At 39.2% G+C, this 11,659-nt stretch overlaps 1 protein-coding gene across 2 annotated transcripts in view; it reads left to right on the top strand.

The window, feature by feature from the left end:
* Window positions 1-11,194, top strand: part of pde3a (phosphodiesterase 3A, cGMP-inhibited) — a 77,003-nt gene extending 65,809 nt beyond the window's left edge. For both annotated transcript variants that reach the window (XM_061035698.1, XM_061035699.1), the window contains exons 13-14: window positions 4,234-4,492; window positions 6,220-11,194. In XM_061035698.1, the coding sequence (XP_060891681.1) occupies window positions 4,234-4,492; window positions 6,220-6,533 (573 nt within the window). In that variant the 3' untranslated portion in view covers window positions 6,534-11,194. The remainder of the gene's footprint in view (window positions 1-4,233; window positions 4,493-6,219) is intronic.
* Window positions 11,195-11,659: the final 465 nt, after the last annotated feature.

Below are 11,659 nucleotides of genomic sequence, written 5' to 3' on the forward strand. Positions count from 1 at the left end.
TGTTTTTGTTAAACTGAAGATCAATGTGCTGTCATGTTTCTGTGAAGGGGGGGAACACCTGCACAGAATAATACACCACAGTCCCATTCACTCATCTGCAATACTAAATCATACTGAGGATTCAGAGTTTTAACTCTTCAATACATTATATTAACTGTTTGATCCATATGACGAAAGAATAACATGCCAACAAGATCTGACCTTTGACCTATTTTGTTTTTTTAAATCTATTTTGTCAGGAAGTAAATAATAATTTCAATAGCTTAAATGAAAGATACCAGCTGACTTACACTTCCAGCACCATGTCTATATGATTTATCTTAAGAAGCACAACAATGATCAAAATAAAGCTTGTTGTACCACAATTAATAACCCCAACCTCAAACAGTCTCACCAAACATTTCAAATGAAATAGAGTAGAGGACCAGAAGAGCTCCGTGCTGCATGTTTCAGACAAATCCATCTTCAAGCCCATAGAGACTAATATACAGACAGAAAATATACATATATTAAAATATAGGGTTCTGCTCTAATTCTTTTTTTTTTCTTCATGAAGGCTTTGCATTGAAGCGTGTTGTATTTCACTCCCTTTAACACATTTGTCAAGAGACATTGAATCTCTTGACGTCCTGATTTAGTGAAGGCAGTGCTCCTCTGAGAGTTGTTATTTAAGGAGGAGCTGTCATACCTGACAGGATTCATACATCTGTACATTTACATCATATTTTAAATGTATACAGCATTTACATAAGCCAAAGAAAAAGTTATTCATCCTGCAGGAATGAGTTTTCCCATGCAATGTAGTATGGCAAAAAAAAAAAACAACCTTAGAATTACATTTTTAAAAGCAATTTGATAAAAAACAGAAAATAATTTAAATCAATAAAGGCAGACATTTTTGGCACGAGATTTAAAGTGCAGTTTCCTTTGCAGTTGTGTGTTTTAATTTGCTCTAACCGCAAAAAAGTAAATAATCATAACTATGTTTTTTTTTGTCAGTGTAATAAAATCATGTGTCATCACAGCCTTAGTTTTAATACAACATTTTTAAGTGTACCTGTACAGTTAAGTTAAGTCAATACATCCACTCTGACCTAACTTCTACTTTAAAGACATGTATTATTTCATGCATATTTTTTTATGAATGAGTCGAAACTTAGATGGTCCAAACTCTTTGTCAATAAGCCATAATAAGTGTTCAATTACATTATGATTGAAAGGCAATACTAACTTTTAGTCTTTCACCAAGCATGAGGGGTTCTGAATGTTAGAAACACAAGTGAACAAAGTGCAGTCAAGTAAAACAACACCACTTACTTAGACCTTAATACACAGAGTTGACTTAACCTCTATGATACTGCTTAAAACATATTATTACAGCCATTGTAAAAGCAGGGTTTATGGGAGAACAGTTGTATTGAATACAATTAGATTGCATTAGTATTAAAGTGGCCACTGAGTGTACAGGCTGCTATAACAAACAGGATCTAGTCCAGCATTCAGCCTATAAGGCCACCCTCAGCGACCTTTGTAACAGTATGTCCCTAGGCATTGACTGGCTGCCAATCTCTGCTGCTAATTGCATCAGGGTCAAGCTCCGATCCTTTATGTACCCTGCTCCTTCAGCCAGGGGACACGACCATCTTGTTGAAGGCCACTCAGCGGTCTATGCGAGGAGAAACAGAGTGCTGGAGAAATGTTCCTCATTGTCAGCATGTTGTAGTGCTGCTGCTGCTGCTGGTTGTGGTGATGCATGTGAGCTGCCCAGGCAACTGCCATTCAGGAGCAGCAGCCTCTGATTACGGCTGTGAGAGAGCGACAACCTTGAAAAAAAAGCAGCAGAGCAATACAACTCCTCCTCTATACAGAACATGCTCAGGCATGTATACAAAGCATACACTCGCACAAGCACTTTGTAATGGATCAGGAAACATGTCAACAGAGCCCCTCGGGATGAGATTTGTTCACCATGCTGAAAGGCTTTTTTTAATTGATTATGATGTGTGAGCCATGATGTGGGTGTCGAACATCAGTATCATAATACTGGTTACATCTGTGGGATTCAAATGTGCACACTTTATGACTGCTGGGAGTCCCGCTGAGCAATATGAATATTTGTATTTTTGAATATTCATCTTGTATTTATTTGGACAGCTGAATTAGAAGAGGTGTTAGCATCAGGCAGTAGTTATACAAAAGCTAACTTTACAATGCCCATCTGTGTAGGATGTCGTCATTGTGACAGCACCCCTCCTCGTGTTTTCAAACCATTCATGTCCGTTTGTCTGTCAGGAAATTCCATCAAGTTGCCAATCCTCTTGATATCCAATCTTTTGTGCTCCTACATTATTAGCTCTGTACTCTGCAGGACCAAAGACTTTCCACTGTATAGTGTATGGGATTACACTTTGGGGTTAGTTACCAAGGCAACCAGGAAACCTTGCTGTATAGCTGTTGTTCAACCCCTTCCATACAGATATCATATACAGCACACAAGCTGCTGAATTTCATAGACAGTAACTCAATGAAATTTGAAACCCTGAGGACGGTTGAATAATGTTCTGAATACACAGGAAACAAAGATGTATGCAGGAAACAAAGATGTATGCAGGAAACAAAGATGTATGCAGGAAACAAAGATGTATGCAGGAAACAAAGATGTATGCAAGTTAATTGATTTGTGTTACTAGCTGACAGCAGTTCAGCTAAATGTGCAAAAATGTTTGTCATGTGCGGGCAAGAAGACAATCGAACATGTCCTTCATAGATGAAAAGTAGGCTTGATGTGTTCATCACTTGGGTGAAAAAAATCCTCTGAGTCTGAAGAGTAGCGTAAGTTCTTCACTCAAGTGATGAACACATCAAGCCGGATCATTCCACCCCCCCAGAAGAGCACTTCAGCTCTTCAGCTTGATTGAGGACCCACGCTGTGCTCCTAACCTTTGATGTTTTGTACATGTCCTTAATACAATTCTCCAACTATCAATACATTTTGAGTAAAAAGATGCGTATTAGAGTCCAAAGGACACTTCAAGGATATTCCTCTGGAAGTAAAAAACACAATTTTAAAGGTGCACTATGTGGATTTGGTAGTGAAATTGGAAAGTTAGAGAAGGTAATCAATTCTGGGCTATTGTTTCTGAACTAAATACACAAACTTTATTCAAAGAAAAAAAAAACGGGTCCCTGAACACCTTTTAGAGCTTAAAAGCTACCAGGAGAGTTACGTCCCCCCACCACTACTCTTCACGTAGCAAGTTATCTTCAAACAGTGTTACAGGGACCAAATGTTCCTCTGAGGACAGTTTATGTATAGAGTTATAGACAAATACCACAGAATCTGTACACTTCTCCAACTTTCACATTTATATACCAAAACTACATAGTGCACCTATATGTAACTTTTTACATGTATAAATTGTTTTTTATCCCCCATTAATGAGCGAACGGTTAACTAATGTGAAAAAGTAGATGTTCACTGTCTATCTGTGTTGCCTGTATACAATTTTTACTCGGGTCGAATTTTCCACGAGAGCAGGTTACTGGTGCAGTTCGCCTAACAGCCTGCGCAGTATTTTTGAAAGTTACATACAGCCTCTTTAAGCGACACAATGGATCAAACTGTCTTTTTTCTCTTGTTTAAGAGTATCACATTAAAGACTTCTTTGAAGGAAACTTATTAAGAAATTACAGAACTGTCAAATAAAACATTTCCTTTCGTTTCATCCTGACCACAAAAAGATCTGAACTTTCACTATCTGCACACATGCTGTGGGTTACATTAGAGACATGAACGAGGGGTTGTTTGGGGGAGGTGGGGCTCGGATGAGGGGGGTATGATCGCAGTCTGGTCTGTTCTAGGTGTTTCTCATCTTGGATTTCAGGTCCCCACTTGATGCTGGTTTAGTTGCTTTCACATGGCAGCTCAGGTGTAAAGAGGTCATTGATTGTCATGGTGAATAACAGGTCTATGGCTGGTTTTTAACGCTCTGTTCTTTAGTTACATCCATTCAACGACTGCTGACAGTAATTCTCTTAGCTGCAGTTGGCATTAATCATCACATTCTTACTTAAAGAAAATCAGACTTGTTGGATGAAAGCTACACATCATCCTACTCATTCAGTGGGGTCCGGATGACTCAGCTCTTTTGGAATGGACTATTCATTGGAATATCAATCGTGCATATATTCAGCTAATAATTATTTGGCACTAATGTGGGTTTTAATTTGTAGGGAGATGAGGAGTCCAGCCAAGGCCTTCCAATCAGCCCCTTCATGGACCGAGCAGCACCACAGCTGGCCAAACTCCAGGAGTCGTTCATCACACATATCGTGGGGCCGCTGTGCAATTCCTACGACTCGGCCTTCCTCATACCTGGACGATGGGTGGAACCCAGCCCAGATGCAGAGGAGCCGGACATAACGGAGAACGAAGAGGAAGAGGAGGAGGACACTGCGGAGGAAGACGCGTCAACCTGCTCAGAAGCATCACGTAAGCACTGTGGTCTTAAACTACGCTATAAGCTGGAAGTGAAATGATTAGAAACATGCTGCAAGATGTCAACAGCCCTGTCTGCTATGAACCATGGGAAGTAAACTAGCCTGGTGGGTTTTGCTGCGTATAATCTGTGTTGGGCACGTTATTGAATCTGAAAAGTAAATAATTTGTTAAGAGTTACCGCAAAGAGTAGTGGCATTACAGTATCATCAGCTCATTCATCAAAACAGTGTTTATAAGAAGATGATTTTATTTGTATTCATTGGTTTATGCCTGTTAGACACAAAATAGACTTATTACTAGTTTTAATGCAGGCTCTTTAAGCAGGGTGGATTTACAGTCGGGGAGTCAAACTGAATAAAATGTCTTGAAAGGCAACAATAACCCTTTTCACACATACAGAAATCTCCCGAAAAACTCAGGAGATTTGGCTACCCCTAGTATTTTTTCTGCAGAAAATCCGAGTGAGCTGATGTCTGAACGCGGCAGCATATACTCCGGAGATTTCAACTTGAGCCAATAGAAAGAGAATGACGTTTATATACAGTGACCGGCTAAAGTGTCTGCACACGACCACTACGATCTCCGTGCACGTAATTAAACGGCTCCATTATGTTTTCTGTTCGTCAGTATGTGTCAATATGTCTTCTCCACTCTTTTGTGGATGTTGTCATTCCATTGGATTACACATAGCATTGATATAAAGGCAAATATTCTCATTATAACGTTGTGTACGCTGTTGCTTTGGCTGCTACTTCCGCGTTGTTTATTTACGTCACGTCTTACGTCAAGAAATCCCCCGTCCCCCCTCCCCTCTGACAGGGATAGTCCCCCGCTGTGAGGAGCATATGTGAACGGCTAGGTCGGGAGAATCTCTGGAGCGTTCCTCCTGTAATTATCTAGATATTATCCGGAGTGCATATGTGAAAACGGCTACTGAGTGTTTTAATAAAAGAACCTACTTCACCTCTAACACTAAAAAGGTGTACGGTTAACACATTTAGAATCCCAGCTTTGAAAGCCTTATATAATCTTAAAGAAAGTTAATAAAGAAAGTTGCAGGGCACTGGTATGATTCAGTTAGTTGAGCAGCTGCCAATATAATGAGGCTTTAATCCTCAATGAAGCAACACCAGGTTCAGGATAGGATAGGATAGAATAGTACTTTATTGATCCCCAGAGGGGAAATTCGGGCGTTACAGCAGCACAGACAAGAAAGCTCAAAAATACACATTAAACAGAATAGATAAGATAAATAAAAATAAAAACAGGGGGAATTCCACGAGTAATACCGCAACTAAAACGCTGCAGCAGTGTCCAACAATAAACACCGAAACAGTGCAAAAATACTTAATAAAAGCAAGAAAATAGACGAAATAAAGAAAAAAGAGTCGGAGCTGCTGCAACAGGCTGCCGACTCTCAGCACCCGTTGAGAATTGACCTTGACGCCTTGACGAAGCTCTCTTCCGAGTATTTCATGTCATGCTTTACAGAGAAAAGGGAATGGACATACAGTTTAACAAAAGTTAAAAACCCTGATTGTTACATTCTACATAAAAACTTGCCCAACAAACCACAAAACAAGAGTGTGTAACTGTTCAGACAGTGGCTTTGATTTCTGATGAGTGGCTACAGTTGTTAGTGTTTTCAGTTCAGGACCACATTGTCTAAAGTCATTACAAATTTATCAAACCAATTTCTTTTCATTTTTTTTTTCTAGAGAAAGCAGCCCCCAAGAAGAGGAGGAGAGTCTTCTGCCAGATCACGCAGCACCTGATGGAGAACCACGAGATGTGGAAGAAGGTGATCGGGGAGGAGGCCTCGAAACCGGGCCAGGGAGCAGAGTCAGTCCATTTAAACAATGTAGCTGAGCCCATCCTGGCTATTCACGAGGAGGAGGAGGAGCCAGGCAGCAGAGAGGAGCTGGTGGAGGGAGAGGATCCAGAGGAGGGACTGGAGGAACCAGAGTGGCCTGTGTCCCCGCAGGAAGACTCTGAACCCCCACAGGAACTAGAGGATGAGGACCCACAGTGAAAAGGCTCATGGGAAATATGGAGTCGGTCAGGGCGAGGACGTGAAGACGTATTTCTTGTTTTCTTATCCTATTAAATGACTCCTGTTTTTTGCCAGCACGTCACTTAGACACAACACTGTAGATGTTTGGGAAATGTGTGCCTATACAGAGAAAAACAGGGTGGGAAAGTTTGTGCTTTACACATTTGATCTGAATATCTGGTTGCACCAAACATTTAAAGGAGCTTTCCATAATGCAATACAGGACTATTACTTGTGTACCTTGGGATACAGACTCTTTTTGCTACTGTCGAGAGGAGAGAAAGACTGGTGGCACAGACCTCAACCCAGCGTGGTAATACTGGACTGCAGACATTTGCTGCCAATTTATACATAATTATTTTCTGAATGCAATTATATATAAACACCACAGTTACTCGTTCTTGTGTTTCAATTTTAGCAAGAGTTTTTGAGGTCTTTCATGGGCCATAATACGTTTGTTTTTTTTAAATATAAAATATAGATTATAAAAGGAGCCAATCACAAGAGGGAACTTTGGCGCATCTTCTTCCTTTCAACGTCTGCCAAAATGAATCACTCACCCACAGGCTTAGCACACGAAATCAAATATTTATGCATTTTATGTTCAATATTTGTTGCCAAATTAAGTTCTTTATACCTAAAGTGTTACCATATTAGCAAAGACAGTAGAGGCTACTGATTGTGTATGTGTGTGTGTGTGTGTGTGTGTATGTGTGAGTGTGTCTGCCTGTTTAACGCACTTCTTCTTCTTCAGAGGACATAAAACAAAAGTTAAGCAGATGATCTGCTTGGTGAGCCATTTCTGGTTTCCAGTCCTAACATGAATAGAGTCATGGAGGGTTGACCACCCCAATTGTTGTTGTTCAGTGTTAAGCACTGAGAGAACAAACGATTGTTGCAAGTAGTAAGGCTGTGCTGCAAACAAAACCAAAAAGGAAAAACCAGTAAACTAAATTTACACCAACACTGCCAAAGTGTTTGAATATAGGGGGAAAAAAAGGAAAACGGGTTATCATTTATATACAAAATATTATTAAGGACCAGTAAGAATAATGTATTAAACAATACTGATTAATCAATAGGTCAATTCATCAATACAGTGTCCTCTGTCTTGTCAGTGTGCTTTATTATAATCTATACTTGCTCTCATTATATATATAAAAAAACTGCAAATAATTCCAAACTAAAACCCTCAGGAAAACATCAACTGTAGAAGCAGATATAAAGTTGTCAACCTTGTAAAAGTCACCTTTTCCTTATTGGCCAAGATGACAGCGTTAGCAGCGGGATATGTTGTTACATTTGTTTTACACTTCGAGTCTTTAAAGTGTCTTCTTTGGAATTTCCCATCAGCAAAAGGATCGGTTAAGTTGGCCACACGTTGGCCTTAAAACTTATGTTCCATCTTATACACTCTTAAGACACTGTAAACTTTGAATGCCAATCTCTTAGGTCATTGTTTTTTTATTGCCTCACAATCAAAGTCAGATCAGAAACACGGGCAGTGAATGTGGTTCATTTAATATCCCATAGACCAATAACAATACTCACATTAAGAAAAGAAGATACCTTAAAGCGACGGAGGTGATGGCAGTTGTGTAAGTGATGAGCTGATTGTTCTTTCGCTGGCATGCAAGCTCTCAAAACAAACCAACAAAAATACATAAAACACAACAGAAACTCAGTTATAATTAAATAAATGTTCCTTTCAACAGTTAATGATACTGATTGCTTAATGCGCTAGCTGCTTTAAAAGGCAACTTTATTGATCCTTCATCCAGTCATTTCAATGTTCAAATAAATGAAGGAGTGGCGTAGGTGGCCTGGTGGTTGGTGCCAGCCCAGGTTTGGGTCCAACCTGTGGCTCCTTTCCCGCATTTCGTTCACCACTCTCTCACCCCGATTTCTGGCTGTATCCACTGACCAGTGGTCCAGTGGTCACTTTAATACTTCTGCAAATTTCCCTTTGACATAAAATGCATTGTTTCTAAAATATACTTTGTACTTTGTAAGTGGAATTTCACAGGATAACATCTGAGCAAATAACATGATAACAGTGTAAAGTTCAGGATGCAGGATGGTGAACAAAACGTAAAGGAAAACTCCAATGTCATGTCTTATTGCTAGAAGTCACATTATTGTCCCTGCTTTCATCCCCAAACCCCCAAAAACATGTGGATACCCAGTCACACATCCAGCATGTTAAGGATGCAAATGATTCCTCGTGAATGTCCCACTTTTCTTAATTCATAATTCAAATCTATATAGACAATGTGTTTGAGGGACCATAAGTAGATCATGAGTTAGTGCAGTCCTCTACACAGAGTTGGCGTGTCTACGCTCTGTCACACAGAGTGCAGTGAGGCAATATGTAATGAATTATCCACCGCTAATCTTGTGGAGTTCTCATGACCTACATGCACATCTGAAGCGCTGGTATCTTGTCTCACCTCTGTAATCTCATCTCATTAAACAAAACTGAAGATGAAGAGTACACATGTTGGCCTATAGAGAGGACAGGAGAGGGCAATAAGATCATGAGATACATGTGTAGAACATCATGTCCCTTTTTTTCTGCAGACACTGCATTAACATTCTCGTTCACAACGCAATGTTCCAGACTGCAGTGAATTGTGAAGTACATCCATAGTGGCCTGTTTACTGCTGCCCCGGACGCCGCTATAGCGTGGAGGAGAGGGCGGAAATAAACTGCAGCTCAGGCCACATGAGGTGAAGATAATTGGTCCACCTACTGATTGGAAAGGCATTAGACGGAGAATCATTCTCCTCCAAACCCCCTTTGTATGACCAAATGTATTTGAAACCACTGAACCACAACAACTTCTCCTTTTTTGGGGGTGTTGTGTCACTCGCTGTATCCTGTATACGGCATGCCTGCAGTTTTTGGTATTTTGCCTGCAGTTCATTGCTAATGAGCTGTAATCATCTAACAAACACAGTGACTATTTTTTATTAAACTTTTGTAAAAACTTAATGAGATAGAACTGGTGTTATGTAAGCAAGCTATTCAATACAAAACTAAACCCTGTTTTTTGTGGGCATGTGATTGGAAGTGTTTTCTGCTTATAGTCTGAGTACCATCGTCCATGACCAATTCAGTAGGGAAGCAAAAAAGGCCGTAGTACAATCACGGGAGACATCAGCCCCTACAAGGCAAATTTTAATCAAAACTCGAGAGCTGTCTCTTCTAACATTCATCTGAGAAGTCGGCTCTAGACTTCAACTCCATTCTCTCTTCTCAATGCTCTAAGTCGGACTGTAAACAAAGGCAATGCACGGAAAATAACATTTTGGCAGGAAGTTATTTATTGGTAACTACTGGCTACATCGGAAGGCCCAAAAAGTTAGCCAATACACCTCAGGGGACTATATCACCATGAGATGATACCTGTTGGTTTCTCAGATTGATACAACAAAACAATAGTCATGAAAATGATCCAGGCTTTAAATAAAATGAGAAAACTTCCTATCTTTGATTCTGTTTGAGCTTTCAGGTTGTAGAATTAAATATAGAATTAACTAAATTAATGTGTGTGTGTGTGTGTGTGTGTGTGTGTGTGTGTGTGTGTGTGTGTGTGTGTGTGTGTGTGTGTGTGTGTGTGTGTGTGCGAGAAATCAAGAAAATGTGTTTGTTTCTATTTAAATTCTTCCATTGGCCTCTCTTATGTGACTCTGTCCTGTTTTCGGCTAACTCTCCCTGTTAGGTAGAGTAACAGTTAGCTCCTTTTACTGACAGGTGGGGGTGATGAAATAATGATGGGATAAGTGATGCAGTAAATTAGTTCTCAGATTAAATTGTTATTCGCAGAAGTTCCTATAGCATATTTCTCCTTGTGCTTCCTCTTTGATCTGAATTGCTCATCCTGCACCTCAGAGACCCTCACTGGCAGCCGCAGTAGTAGTAGAGAATAATCACACGATGTCTCTCAGCTTTAAAGCTAATGGGAGTCTGTCAGTATGCCGATGATGTAACTTTAAGTGTGGAATTTGTATGCATTTCTCCCCTTGTCACACCAGTCTTAATTCAACACATGCATCGGAGCTGAAGCAGTTTATCAGTTTTTATGGTGTACTTTTCACGTTTTAACTGGTTTGATTTGATTGTCATAGATAATCGCACTTGTAGCATAATTGTAACCATGGGAACCAAACAAGCTTTACAATTATGTAAAAAATGAAATGAGATGTGTATTTTTATAAAGTTGACACATGATTAAAATATTACGTTCTTCTCACTAGTTACTTGCACTTATACACCACATGTACGAATACTTACACGGGGAAGAATTTGTCCAAATACACAGTATTTGTTAACGTCAAATAATTAACTTTCTCGCAGGTTGATGCTCCATTTTGTACAATATACATATATGCTGTACAGTGAAGAAATTTTAAAACTACAAAAACTCTTTTAGATATACATTATTTATTTTTACCATTTTGTAATTTAGACACTATACTGTAGCTTCAATATTGCCAGACTTACTGGAAGTGCCTATATTGGTATTATGTATCATACAGTGAACATATTTGAAGATCATTAGAAGTTGTCACAAACTGAACCATGTGGATGTTGTAATGTGAATACATTGAATTACAAGACTATAATTTCTGTGTTATCTTTGTGTCTTTTTTGTGTTTATATTTGATATTTAATTAGGTTGTTTTATATTCAAAATCCGTCACAACACAATGTCCAGTAGTTCTAGGTGCTTCATCCTTTGTGATTGAACTGACACTAAATCTAAACTGATTTCATCATTTGAAAGTTATTAAAGTGCAAATCTGAATTACATGGCCTTCATTGAAATGGTCAAAAATATACCACTGATACTCAACATGCCATGCTCTGAGTGCAAAATTCATCTCTTTTGCCTTAATGAACAGTAATACTGTATTGATAGTATTCCTAATACACGAAAAAATAATTTAATAAAAAGCTCAAAAGGTCACATAATATTCAAAATGCAGTTGATAATGTTTTTATATCTCTCATATATGTCCATCCCTTTTGTCTTTTGCCTACTCCACTTTTCAGAAAATGTGTGCTCAAACAGGCTGTCTAGAGATTTTACCCTTATGAC

This window comes from Labrus mixtus, chromosome 4 (genome assembly GCF_963584025.1).
Source record: "Labrus mixtus chromosome 4, fLabMix1.1, whole genome shotgun sequence".
Classification (NCBI taxonomy): domain Eukaryota; kingdom Metazoa; phylum Chordata; class Actinopteri; order Labriformes; family Labridae; genus Labrus; species Labrus mixtus.